Source organism: Scomber scombrus, chromosome 12 (assembly GCF_963691925.1).
Source record: "Scomber scombrus chromosome 12, fScoSco1.1, whole genome shotgun sequence".
Lineage (NCBI taxonomy): Eukaryota > Metazoa > Chordata > Actinopteri > Scombriformes > Scombridae > Scomber > Scomber scombrus.
Genome location: NC_084981.1, coordinates 20,541,928 through 20,556,083, shown reverse-complemented (window position 1 = coordinate 20,556,083; position 14,156 = coordinate 20,541,928). Strand labels below are relative to the sequence as shown.

At 41.8% G+C, this 14,156-nt stretch overlaps 1 protein-coding gene across 2 annotated transcripts in view; it reads left to right on the top strand.

Moving 5' to 3' along the window:
- Positions 1-14,156, top strand: part of sdccag8 (SHH signaling and ciliogenesis regulator sdccag8) — a 45,634-nt gene that overhangs the window by 28,612 nt on the left and 2,866 nt on the right. The window contains exon 17 of one of the 2 annotated variants that reach the window (XR_009927008.1): positions 11,833-12,056. Coding sequence is in view for 1 of the 2 variants with exons in the window: in XM_062430045.1 (XP_062286029.1) it covers positions 11,833-12,142 (310 nt within the window). In the remaining variant the exon portion in view is untranslated. Of the gene's footprint in view, positions 1-11,832; positions 12,627-14,156 lie in introns of those variants that run through there. The other variant, XM_062430045.1, reaches the window with a different exon arrangement.

The following is a 14,156-nucleotide window of genomic DNA, read 5'->3' as shown; positions in this document are numbered from 1 at the left end:
TTTCAGTGCTTTTTTTAGACTATTTTTGTGTATTTTTGTGCCATTTACTTGTATGTAATGTGTATACAACTATAATGTCCTCCATCAAAAAAGTTGTTTTTGAACATTTTGTTGGCATTTAGTCTTCCCAAAGTGCTTCTTGGTTTTAATTTCTCTCCACATAACAGCAGACCTTACACAAGACAGAATAGTGCAGTTGTTTTTCTCATTGTGTCCCCAACCAGTCCATCTTCTGCACGTCTCATGTTCCACTATTTTCATTTTTGTCGACACAATGGTTTTTGTGTCATCAGAAGTCTCTGTCTTTGTAGAGCGAATTCTTGTGTAAACATCTAACAGTTTAATTAATACTGTATCACATGCACCAGGTGGAAAGGAACAAAATGTTTAAAATTGGGAAGTAGTGTGCTAATATATCAGATTAATCAGTATGTTGACTGTTAAAGTTTTTGTTTTTGAAGAAGACAAACTTGATAAATTGGCAGTGTGTAGCAACACTTTCTCATCCACTGCTCCCTACATAACAGACACATAACAGTTCGTTCTGAAATGAACAGCAAATTGAAACTTCATACACTTATGAATTATCATAATTTTGTACCACCACCTACAGGTGACAGCAAACTAATTACCAGTCTATCAAACTCAAACATTGCTTTGTAGGTTTTTTTTAGTGGACATGCTGTGGTCACTAAATTTTTCGTTGTGTTGTAGTAATATTTGAGGGCAATTAAGTACAGGGTGTATACATTTTACACTTCAGTCAATGCTTACACTCAATTATAATAGTCCTCTAAGTAGCATGCAAGGACTGATTTTTGTAACATTTACTTACAAAGCTGCAGCTAAAAGTGGTCCCACTTTGGCTTATGCTACAGTGTCTGTCCGTGTGTGTGTGTGTGTGTGTGTGTGTGTGTGTGTGTGTGTGTGTGTGTGTGTGTGTGTGTGTGTGTGTGTGTGTGTGTGTGTGTGTGTGTGTGTGTGTGTGTGTGTGTGTGTGTGTGAGAGAGAGTGAGTGAGCGAGTATGTGTGTGATGCGGGGGTCTCTTCCTCCTAAGTGTGGAGCCCAGTTGGTGTGTGTCTCCACACGGCGCCTGGCATACAGCCTGGTTCTGCCAATGTGGGCTTGGGTGTGTGGGTGTTGTTGCCCCACTCTGCAGGATCTCTACCCCAGTGCCCCCCCCCGCCCCCCCCCCACAACCCCCCCTCTCAAATCCAACTAAACATACACACACCCTTTTCTCCTGCTCCATCACTGACACTACATATTGTCTACCACCCACCGGTGTTAACCTGTCGACAGTCAGACGCTGCCAAAAAACAAAGTTTACCAAGTCACAGCTGTCTCCCGGTTGTGTGCGACTCTTTTTGTGTGTTTCATACACAGAAAAACAATCTAAGTTCTCAAAGAGTGTGAAGTATGAATATTCTGTATGTTTGCTCGCATATGTTATGGTGGTATTTTTATGTGTGTGTGCGTGTGTGTACGGGTTGCTATTGCGTGTTCTCCGGAGGTTTAGCAGAGTAGGAATCTGGCTGCCAAAAGTGGATTGGCTGGGAAGTTGGCACCTAACTTCTCTCTTCTCCCAACTGAACCACGATAATCACTCTTGGCATTTATTGAGTTTTATTTTCTGCTTTGACAGAAAATATGATGAATCCTCCTGATATTTAAAAATCTCTCGAGTTCAGCTCTACATGAGGTCACTTTTGGATGGCTAAGCTGTTTGACCACATTTTAGTTTTTTATTTTGGGAGATATATTTCATTTGATAAGAAATGCTGCATTTGTTAGCTATGAGCAGCAAATACATGTATATATTTTTTAGGTGATTTTATTTTAAGGAGGCACAGCGCAGACAAGGGAAGAGACAGGGAGGCGAGAGAGGTATGATTCATGTTTGATTGGTGGTAAGCATTGGTGTACTTGATGTCTCTGTTTGTGGTTGTATTTCTATGAGTCTACTCAGGAGGCGGAAGTGGAAAAGTGGATTAAAAAAAAACTTGTTTCCTGCCAGACATATATTCTTATCCTATTGGTTTTGGCTGAAACAAGCAATAAAAAAGAGCCACAGTATTCTTAGGGCTTTATCACAGTCATGATAATTTTGCAGGTTGTGATATCTGACTCCAGCTGGAAGGGCAGGAATGAACTGTAGATATGTGTGTTTCTCTCTGTGTGTGTGTTTGTGTGTGTCATATTCGTGTATAAGCATGTCTCTCCACATATGATACTTTTCTCCTACTGAATTACATGCATGTTCTCACGATCTCACAGTGTGTGTTTGTGTGACTAAGTGTGTGTGTGTGTGTCCATACATTGGGTATACATTATGTGGTCCCTGCAGGCCCTGAGCGCTCGGTGGGCGCCCTGCCGTGTCGCTAGGGGGTTAAGGTGTACGTGTTAACAAGCTGGTGCAAGTGGGTTCAATATCCAGCGCCCCGCCCCTCCCCACAGCCTCTCCATCGGCCTGCAATCTGTGCTGCGAAGAACGGCAACAGCGCACCAGGCACAAAACATTTGGAAAATCAGCTTGATTTATTTTTACATGGGCAAGCTGATTGCCAAACTACACAGGGGTTTTAGCACACAATGTTTTGCTGCACCAAATTCATTATTTATTTGACTATTTTTGTGGGGTTTTTTCTTTTTTCCTTTTTTTGCATGGGAATGAAGGGATAGAAGAAAAGGGTGGAGAGCAGCGCAATGGAGAAGTTAGGGAAAATACAAAGCCAGTTACTGTAAAAGATTAATTTTAAGGTAATATGTTTTTTTTTATGAGCTTCAATTTTCTTTTATACCCGAGGAAACATAAACAAAATAATTCACTTGATAGTAGTTTAAATTCATGAAAGCTAATTTCTCAGTGAGGGCAGGTCATGTTTGTGAGAAAGCTCCGAATTAATGTCTTTATACCTGCAACATAATTACAGATGCAAAAATGAAAAATGCAAGGCTTTCTTTTTTTTTTTTTTTTTTTTTTTTTACAATTTATTTAAAGATTCATTTCTTAATAGCAAAGCTAACAAACCTGTGCTGTTATTATCAAATGAATTTGAGAAGTAATTTGAAATTTTGATACAATTCTGTCCAAACAAAAAGCTTGAATCTAAATGAGTTCAGATCATTTAAGAGAAAACGTCTAAGATCTTAGTGAGAATCTCCTCTAAGCAAACTATCCAACCATGAATGTTTTGAATGTCTGTGCAGGTTATTACAATTTTTAAGATACTTCCTGCAAATGTACAGTTTTAAGTTAACTTGAATAACAATAATAATAATAAAATGTCCAAAATATGTTGGCAGCAGCAGCTCTTTGTGATGCAGCCAAATTCTTAAGATAAGAGAAAACACCAAAGCGTACAGCTGTCCGTGTGACTGTAGTACTCCTTTTCTATTTTTTAGAATGAAATATCACTTTAAAAAAAGAAATAAATAATTTCTCCTTTTTGTAAGTAAAAAAGTATCTGTATATAATAAGAAAGAAATACTGTTGAAAGTCTATATCTTGTGTGTGAGAAATATTTTTTTTTTAAATGAAGACAAGAGTTTGCCGTGACTTCTTTGCCATTTTCTGTTCATCCTTAGGATTTCTATCCATTGTTTCTCTTCTGCCCCTTTTCAAATCTCCTTTCTTTCCTTTTTTCCTTCATCCTCTTCTTCTTCTCTCCTCATGTCATTTCACTGTCCTCTCCTCTATGCCCTTCTGATAATGTCCAACTCTTCTCTCCTCTCTCTGCTTTTCTGTAACAAACACCACGCAACCTTTTCTCACCCCACAGCTGTTCGCAGGCTGTTTCACCAATTATCACCACGCATGTACACACTTAGGTCACATACACAGACGCACACACACGTATGACAGACCGACATAACACCACCGCTTGCTTAACCACACATAGTGACAGCGGAGTGTGTGTGTGTGTTTATGTGAGCACGCAGCTCACTCCGCAGCCCTTTAAGGAGAGCAGCAACATATACGCAGATGTGCCTGTAGATCCACAGGCTTCACTGGGCCATATGGCCTCCATGAAGAAAGATGGTGCGTGCGTCTGGAGGATAGCAGAGGAGGGAGGGAGGGATGGAGCGAAGGATGGAGGAGGGATGGAGGGCCATGTGTGGCATGAGCTGTGCAAGCAGTTGTTGAAGTATGTACGCCTGTGGATGTGTGTGTGTGTTTGCACCAGAGGCTCCAGGAGATTGGTTAATGGAACAAATGGTCGCGGCGGGCCGGGGAAGAAGGAACAGGCTTGCTGCTACCGCGGGCGGACAGCGAGCCTCGGGCGAGGGCTGCTTCATCTGGGCTCTTGCCACATACACACACACACACACACAAACACACACACAGGCATACACACACCCTCTGTCAAACCCTCTTCTCTCCTCAACGCCCCCCCTTCCCTTCACCCCGAACACACAGTGTGCTGCCATGCCCCAGAAGCAAAAAGACGCTCCTCGCAAAACTTTTCATTTGCAAATTAAGTTGGCAGAGGCTGGGCAGAAGAAAACAGGACAGCTTTCATTTGTCTCACACACACACACACACACACACTCACACACACACACACGCATGCACGCACAAGTCTGTTTGTGTGTGCGTTAATGTATTTTTGTGTATGATGAGGTGCATCTGTGAGAACTGAGAGGTAGCAGGAGATAGAGGGATGATAAAAGAGAGAGTGAGATGTGGAGATGTCAGGGATAAGGACAATGAAGAAGGCGTGCAGCGGAGCGTTCACACACTTAAAATCGTCACGCTTCACATTAATCACATTAATAAACTTCAGATTGCCAAATATTGACCGCGCTGATGTCACCTCTTTACATTTCACAAATACATTTTTACACATCACATATGCACTAGTTTTCACACAACAGCCCTTTCTCCACATTTTTTTTCCTCTTTAAGTTATCAGTAGATATAAGTGTGTTACAGAAATGATATGATCACACAGGCAGTTAATATTTAACTGTAATTTGTTCACTCTTAAAACACATGTTCTGAGCATTCTGTCAAAAAATGATGTTAAATTAGAGAAAAAAAGGTCAAGTCTAAAGTCTAGATCTCAATTGTATTAAGATAGAAGAGGAAGCAGTTTAGTCCACTGCTCATACATCATCTCTTTTTTGTTCCTCTCTCACACTTGTGTATTTACCTCTGGATGGCGCTGATCAGTCGTCCTCTCTTCCACTTCATCTTCCTCTCCTTCACTTCTCATTGTTTCTATCAATGCATTGCCCAGCTGGCTTCTGTAGCCGAGAGCCACCGCAGGGCGGCCTGCTGAAAGAACATTGTCAAACGGTGGCTTTACAGCTCTATCACACACACACACACACACACACAGACACAAACACACCACACACACACACACACACAGATGCACAGATTTGCAGCTCAGATGTCGGGCTATAGCCAGAGGCTTGCAAGCTGGAGCGTTAACTGTGCAAAGCGTCACATCTCAAGCCCCAGTCAGTGACACTCGCTAACACTGCTTCATAAAACTACAACTAGAAAAAGTCATGCAGAAACACCTGCCCCTTCTTTAGAAAAAATGTTAAAAGTAACAACAGCAGAAACACTTTAATGCCAGGAAAGCAAACAGTCAAACAGAGGAGATGAAAGGAGTCAGCGGGCCTCATGGCAGTAAACACTTTGACATTGAATAGATGATAACAGCCTGCAGCAACACTCAAACCTCTGTTAATGCAGTGATGAAATGAAAGCAGAGACAACTTCTGTGCTCGTCCAGAGCTGCTTTCTGCTTTGTTTCAGCTGAGGGGATAAATCACTTTCTGACGTCCCTCATTTATACTTTTCAAATTAGTTTTAATGTAAAACGTCGTCATGATGTTTTTTTTCTCTTTTTGACTTTGTTTGTGTTCATGTTGAAATGATCACCTCTCTGCATTCTGGTGTTTGTTCAAGACAGTAAAACTAACACTGGGCATCTGAATGAATGCTGGTGTGTAATTTACCTACCAACAACAAATTTAGATGTTGTTTTATAACATAAACGCTTTCACATGTAGAAAAGAAATTTGGAACAATTTCCATTTCTTTAAACTTTGAATATTTCTGTTATTTATTTATTTATTTATTCAGAATGTGAGACAGACCGTTCCTGTTTGATGATATAAAATCTGACTTATGGCCTTTATAATCAGACAGATGATATAAAAAACAGAAGTTAGCAGTTGGACGTTTTTAAAGGAGTTTCTGATCATAAGCTCATGCAGCTGCATATTAGATTAATCTCTTCATTTGTTTCTCATCATTTTAAAAATGCACTCAGCATTTGTGCATCATACTAGTGTGACACAACTATTAAACAACGTATGAGTCTTAAGTGCCTACACAATTAATTTGGCTCTTGTAGCTTATTCATAAGGAGTCCTGTAGCAGTGTTTAACAATGTTTAAAATTACACCGTAATGCTTTTGATTTTTAAATATTGTTCTTAAAGTCCAGAGTTCAGCTGGTTTCATATGTGATCTTATTTTCAAAGTCATTTTTCTCATCATGTGCAGATGTCTTACAACTACTCACAATGCAACCATGTAACTGACAGTAAATACACACGTTTATTATGATGGATTTATGAGTGTTTAAAATCTCTGCAAGTTCATGTTCAATTCAATTTAAATTTTCAATTAAAAAAAGCGCAATATAAATATAGCAGTAATGTAAAGAACATGGGATTTACAGTAAGTGGGATCACTGGTATGGTCGACTTTAAAGATTTAAGACTTCAGCATACTGATGATTTCTTACAAAATTATTTGGGTTCATCTGTGTATTAAAATGTTGTTTTTTTTTAGCTTTCACTCAACGTAGACTCTGTTCAAACATGATGAAGATGAGCTGCAGTGTTCACCTTCAGCTGGAGAACGGTAGTGAGTTGGATGGTTGATATCTCAGGTCTCACGCAGGCGGCATCACAGATGAGTTTTAAAATAGACTGAGCAGTTTTCCTGCTGTGCTGCAGCACTGGGGGGTCACTCAGCTCTACTTCAGTACACCTACATTTCTCTGAGCACCAATATATTTTTTCATTAATTGAATCATGCATTAGATACATCTGCTGAATCCTACTTTTACACAGCACCCAAGTCACTTTAGTTAAAAATGTACACGTCAAACCTAAACTTTGTCATTTAATTTACTGTGTTTAACTGAATTTTCATCTTTTTTAAACAGTCAATGTTTTGGAGGAGTTGGCTGATGTTCAGATGAATGGGATTTTTTAAAGTTCTAAATCGCAAGAAAAAAACTTTAAAAGTACCCATTAAATCGATTTTATTTCCCTGTGCATTAGGGTTAATGATGAAATGTGACATTTATTACACCCCTGCACCATGTTAATGCAGCACAATACACTTATTATATATATATATGTTAAGTAAATACTAACTATATTACCCGTGGGAAAGTGATGTCAGACTTTTGGATGATTAATATCTACACACTTTTATATTGAGACATTTACAAGTGATCTTATGTGTGTCTCCTTTGAATTCACAAGAGGAGTAACCTTATGTTAAAGAATTAACCTTTAATGTAAACAGACTCAGTGTCTTTTCAAACATGACGCAGACATGTTAAATTGCCAGAAGATGTGAAGAGTGAGCTCATGTCTGAAAGGAGCAAATAAGTCAAAACTGAAAATAAACCAACCAACTAACAGGCAACATGAAGAAAAGCAAAGAAAATCAAACGCAGAGAGGGAACAACGCATGTTTGTCTCATCCAGATCAAAACCCACAGTGTCACCAATCGTGTTTCCATGTCAAATATGCATGTTAGCAAGAGCAACAACTGGCATGACAGGTTGGTGGAGAGGGAGAGGGGCATAGCCTTCAGGCACACACACACACACACACACACACACACACACACACACACACGCACACACACGCACACACATACATTCTTGAGTGCAGTTGTGTGCCAGCCAAGATTTAGCTCGAGCTCTGGGGTGTGAGGGTGGTGATGGTGGGTATGGGATTGGGCGAAATATGGTTTTGTGTGTGTGTGTGTGTGTGTGTGTGTGTGTGTGTGTGTGTGTGTGTGTGTGTGTGTGTGTGTGTGTGTGTGTGTGTGTGTGTGTGTGTGTGTGTGTGTGTGTGTGTGTGTGTGTGTGTGTGTGGCAGCTGCAGCCTTCATGCCCCTGGCGGTGTTGTTGTAACCAGGCAAGCCAAGGCCGTCTGCCTGCATTCTCTCCCCCCCAAGGCCCCCCGCCTGCTACGCACACACACACACACACACACACACACACACACACACACACACACGCAGGTTGAGTTAGCCAAAGGTTAGTGTGTTCGGGGTTCAGATTTTTCATGATCTTTAAGGGTTTCTAGCAGAGAGTCCTATTTAATTTTACTGATTTTTCCATTTTATTTGAGTATGTTCAGATTTGTGTGTGTGTGTGCGCGTGTGTTTGTGTGTGTTCTCCTGCATCTCCCTTTAGATCTCATTGCAAGAACACTGTTGAAATGTGCTCTTTATTTGTACCCCACATTCAACTTCACACAAAAAATGTGCTATAAAAGGACATTTTGGATACTTAAATATGAAGTACACTGTACTGTAATGTTCCTTAATATTATCCATGCTGAGTAGTTATTTTTTAGAAACATACAGAATATACAGTAAGACATTAGTTTACTGTGTGGATTTTGATCATGTATTTGCAATCTATTAAATATTTTCTTAAAGTGACACGCTCCACTAGCGGATTTTTGGAGTAATAAAAACTCAAACAGTCATATGGGACTGTTGAATGACAGACCCGCACGCTGTTTCCAGATCTTCCTTTTTTTTCTATTACCGTCTCTCTGTTTCTCTAACATGACGTTAGCACTTTCCCTTTGGACCGTGCCTTTAGGACATATGCTCCCACCTGTAAATAAATATGCAAACACAGACAAAAACACACATACACACACACAGACACAGCAGAGTTTAGACGTTAGCTGTGGGCTACGACTGATGTATACCACAGAGAGGTGACTGTGTTTGTGTGTGTTGTAATTAATCTCCTTAGTAGCAGCAGTCAATAGAGAGTGCGGTGGTTCGAGGTGCAGATTGTGAGCAGAGTTTGATTATCGGGCTGTCAGGGGAAATTACTGCAAACTGCCTCCCAGCAAAACCTGCTTTTAGTTTGTGTGCCGGAGAGCAAAAACACACACTTGGAACTGCTCTGAAAAATGGTTTCAGGTATTTTTTGGAGGATAATCGAGGAATTTTTTTCAGTGTAGGTGTTTGTTGTGTGTGTGTGTGTGTGTGTGTGGGTGTGTGTGTCTGCGTGTGTATGTCAGTTAACCATGGGATCCAGCAGGTGGTGTCCTTTCACCAGGTCAGCGGGGAGGCTCCCCTCCTTCCAACCCCCCTCCCATCAGTCGTCAGCCAGGCCAGCAGCAGGCGGCAGGGAGGTGACGGCTGGAGCTGGATCCTTCAGCCTCTTTGTTTCCTCTGTCCCTCCTTTGCTTCTGTCCTGCACCTCGCTGACACCACAAACTGTCAACCCTCTTTTTTTCTTTTTTTTTTACCCACAAACTGCAGATCCTCTCCACCTAAACATCTATTTATCTGTTTTTCCATCATTCCATCCACAAATCCATCCAAGTTTCCTTCTCTCATCGCCAGTTCCAGGCAGTAGGCAGAGGCGAGCCAGCCTGCAGTGTGTGCGTGCGTGTCTGTGTGTGCTGGTCTAGGGCAGTGCCCGAGCATTAAGCCGTATTAAGCCCTAATTAATGAGTGTGCCAGTCGATAGAGGCCAGTTATTGGATTTGCTGCTTTAGCTGCTGGAAGGAGCGCTACCTTAATCACACACACACACATCCCCCTCTGAGGCAGGGTATGCAAGGTGAGACAAGCAGTGGATTAGAGAGAGAGAGAGAGAGTGAGTGTGTGTGTTGAATAAGGAGGCCAAAGGTTGGCAGTTCTCTGGCCAGACAAACTGAGTGTGTGTGGTTGTTTATGTGTGTGCCAGGGTCAAAGCTTTACTTACTGCATTACATAAACCTTCAGCTTACAACCTGCAGCAGCTTTAAACATCTCAGAGCGTGACCTGACCGACTGATTTACTGGCTGCCCATTCAGCTGACTTTCTGTCCGACTGGCATGTGTGAATGGCTGCTGGCATGTTGCAGCATTCATGCTGCAGTGTTTGAACCTCCACTACTGGAATTTGTTTCATTAGCAGTGTTGCCGTTTCTCCTTAATAACTGCATCCAGGATATTTTACAACTTAGTGACTCAAATTTATAAATGGAAAACTAGAACTGAAAATAATAACACTGTAACATGACGACTGCTTTGTTCTCAGATGTCACACTAATCAAAATGTAAACATCGAAATAAGTGTATGTACGGTTGTAATGGCGTCTATGGATGCGGAGGAAACAACCCTGATGATGTCAAAGTGATGTCATCAGGGTTATCTCAGCTCAGAGGCTAAAACTTTGAACAGAAAGCCTGTGTGAAAAGCTGGGTTAGTGAGGTTCAAAGAGGCTCTTTCTGTAAAAGACTATCCATATGCTTTATGGGAGCTTGACTCATACTCAGGACTCAAAGTCAGGAGGTTTCAGCCTCTGCTGCATCATTACTGTTTTAAATATTCTCTCACTTTTTTTTCCCACTCGCCTCTCATCGTATCCGACCATGCCAATAATTTTGGTTTTAGGGCTGCAGCTAACTTTTATTTTTATTATTGATTAATCTGCAGACTATTACTTGATTAATCATTTGCTTTATAAAACGGCTTAAAATAGTGAAACATGATGCTACAATTTTCTGAGTCAAAGATTTAGAGTAGGTGTTGTGTTGTCTGAACAGTCCAAAACTAAGAGCTTTATTTAGCTTTTATTTAGTTTCCAAAAAATGGATGACAAAAAAGAATGAAATCATCACATATGAGAAGCTGAAAACAGCAAACCTTTAGCTTTTTTTACTTAAAAAATTACAAAAACCATTAACTTATGTTTTGTGCAATCAACTAATCATTGTATCTACTAAGATGTTCTGCTGCTGAAATTTTCAAGTGCTGTAAGCACCACAAACAAAACCCACCTCCATGTATAGTGAAGGCAGAAAAATATAGAGACTGATTTCTAGAAAATTAGCAAAGTAAAACAAAAACTGTCCACACTGCTCGATATATCTCTGGAGGTGTTCGAGTTTTTTTGTAATTTGCATGAACTGAATGTGCAGCATGATTCCTCAGAGAAGGTAGATAACATTTAGTTTATGTTATCAAGATGCCATGTCAGCAGGTCAGCAGACTGAATCAATCAATACGTGAATCCATCTTCTCTAAAACTCTGCTGCAGATTATTTTACAGGAGAAAACTGTTTTAAAGTGTTTCATACATCTTCAGACATCAAGATGAGAGACTGTGATTGGATAAAGATTCACATTTTTTCAGGGTGGCTCTGATTAGTTCAGCGGTGTTGAGTTGAAGGCCTTCAGTCGACACACTCTCAACACTTTGCTCATCAAATATTTACAGATCAGAACACAGGCTCTGTTTCTGACCTTTAGGTCCTCCTTTGTGTGTGTGTGTGTGTGTGTGTGTGTGTGTGTGTGTGTGTGTGTGTGTGTGTGTGTGTGTGTGTGTGTGTGTGTGTGTGTGTGTGTGTGTGTGTGTGTGTGTGTGTGTGTGTGTGTGTGTGTGTGTGTGTGTGTGTGTGTGTGTAGGTGATATCTCCTGCGTTGTGTGTGCAGCACATCGGTAGTGTCTGTATTTTGTGCCTTCACTCACAGCGGGGCTCTTTTTGTGTGTGTGTGTGTGTGTGTGTGTGTGTGTGTTACTGTGTGACGTGGCAGGACCCTGCTGCGTCGTGCTGTGGTGCTGTGTGATGGAGTAGGAGGGAGGAGGAGAATGGGAGGACGGAGATGGGTTTGGCTGGTCAGGACACCTTGGCAGCCGGCTGTAGTTGCACCAGGCTGCGAGGGAAGTCATCGCCCGCAGCCTCCAGGACTGGACAGAGCCTCCAGGTCTGGGATAAACCAGTCAGGATGGAAGGATGGAGGATCAAGGAGGGCAGGATGTAAGCAGGGAGTCCTGATGGCGATGAAAAAGGGTGCTGAGAAACTTGAGGCCCGAAGGAAGAGGGACAGGCAGAAGCAGGATTAAACCCTGCGGTGGAAGACGGCACAGTGCGGGGCAGAGTGAGGACAAGCGGGGCAGAATGCGTGGGGGGGGCAGGGAGCAGATTGTGGGGGAGAGTTGGGATGTTCGCCTCCCCCCTTCTGTCACACACAGGCAGCCCTGCCACTGCCAACATGACCAGCAGGGCAGGGGCATCTGTCTCCCCCCCAGCTACCTCTCTCTGTCTCTCTGTGCCCCAAGCCACAACTCTCTTCATCCTCCTCCTCCTACTCTTCTTCTTTATCCCACGCCTCATTCCTGCCTTTCTTGTCACCTTTTGAACCTGTTGAAATAGTGACAGACAAAGTAAAAGATTGTTACTTTGAGTATTTCATATAAAAACGCAGTACAACCTTTTTGGCTTCATAGCCGAGTAACGTCTACTCAAGACTCCTCATCCTCATCACAGGATGCATATGTTTGATATGTGAGCAGAGTTCACTTATCAGATTGCTGTCAAACTGTTAAGAAGGAAAGATTTGACACAAAATTACAGATATGGTGTTTTTTATTTCTATTTTCTTAACTTTCTTGATCATCTCACAACTCCTCAGATTGACTCTTGTGACCCTTTGAGGGGCCGACATCCAGGCTGGCAGCCACTGATATACTAAAGTGTGCTGTAAAGTATTTGTGAGACAGCAGCGAAGTACTACTTTGCACATGAACATAAACATACACTTCTAAAAGACAACTTAACCATCTTGTAGGATGTCGAGTGAGACAAAAAAAGATACTTCCCTGTTGTAAGAGAAATATGGATAAATATTGATGGCTGGTTGAAAATGCAAATGTGATGAGAGTTTCCTTCCGTCTCATTATCAGGACGGTAGGAGTGTGTGTGGGTATGACTTAAGTCATGTTCAGGGACACATGCTAGACTTAAGACCAGTTAATTGAGGGACAGCTTGTGCAATTGAGGACCAAAGTTGTGTCCTGAATTGGTAAAATAGTGATTTTTTGGGTCAGTGATTAATGTTAGGGTAAGTCTTCAGGAAAGAGACAAATGAGAGAAAAAAGTTCACGTTAATACCCCACAAGTGACTTACATAAACCTGTGTGTGCGAACACGTTTTTGTTACCTCACTGGGACCTTTTCTCGTATAAACACCAACCTTGTAGGGACCAGTCGTATTCATGGGGACTAAAGCCTGGTCCTAATGAGGCAGAATGTCATTTCTGAGGACCTGGTTAAGGAATTAAGGTTAGGCATGAATTGGTTATGGTTAACAGAAAGATTTAGGTTAGGCTGTGAATGGAAGTCAATGCAATGTCCTCTCAAGGATAGCTGTGCAAACGTGTGTGTGTGTGTGTGTGTGTGTGTGTGTGTGTGTGTGTGTGTGTGTGTGTGTGTTTGTGTGTGTGTGTGTGTGTGTGTGTGTGTGTGTGTGTGTGTGTGTGTGTGTGTGTGTGTGTGTGTGTGTGTGTGTGTGTGTGTGTGTGTGTGTGTGTGTGTGTGTGTGTGTGTGTGTGTGTGTAAGCTCACTGCTGCACTAGAGGAGGGGATGAATGAATGGATGAAATAATGAGCTGCTGGTGGGAAATATTTAACAGACACTCCACCTCCGCCCCCAAAACACATTTAACACTTACACTATTCATGGACCCAAACCCCAGCTGGAAAATACCACTGCCCTCTCTCTCACACACACACACACACACACACACACACACACACACACACACACACACACACACACACACAGGTTTGCACAGCTATCTTTGTGAGGACATTGCATTGACTTTCATTCATTGTAGACAGCCCCCAAACTCTAACCCAAACCGTAACCTAACCTCCATTCACACCTGACCCATAACCCTAACCAGGACTTCAGGAAAGACGTTTTGCCTCATTAGGACAAGGCTTTGGACTATTGGTCCCTACAAGGTCGGTTTTTAAACTGGAAGAGCTCCCCCAGAGGTAACAAAATAACAAAGACTCCACACACACACTCCCACAAACACAATATTGACTGAAACTGTGCGAAAGGAATCTATC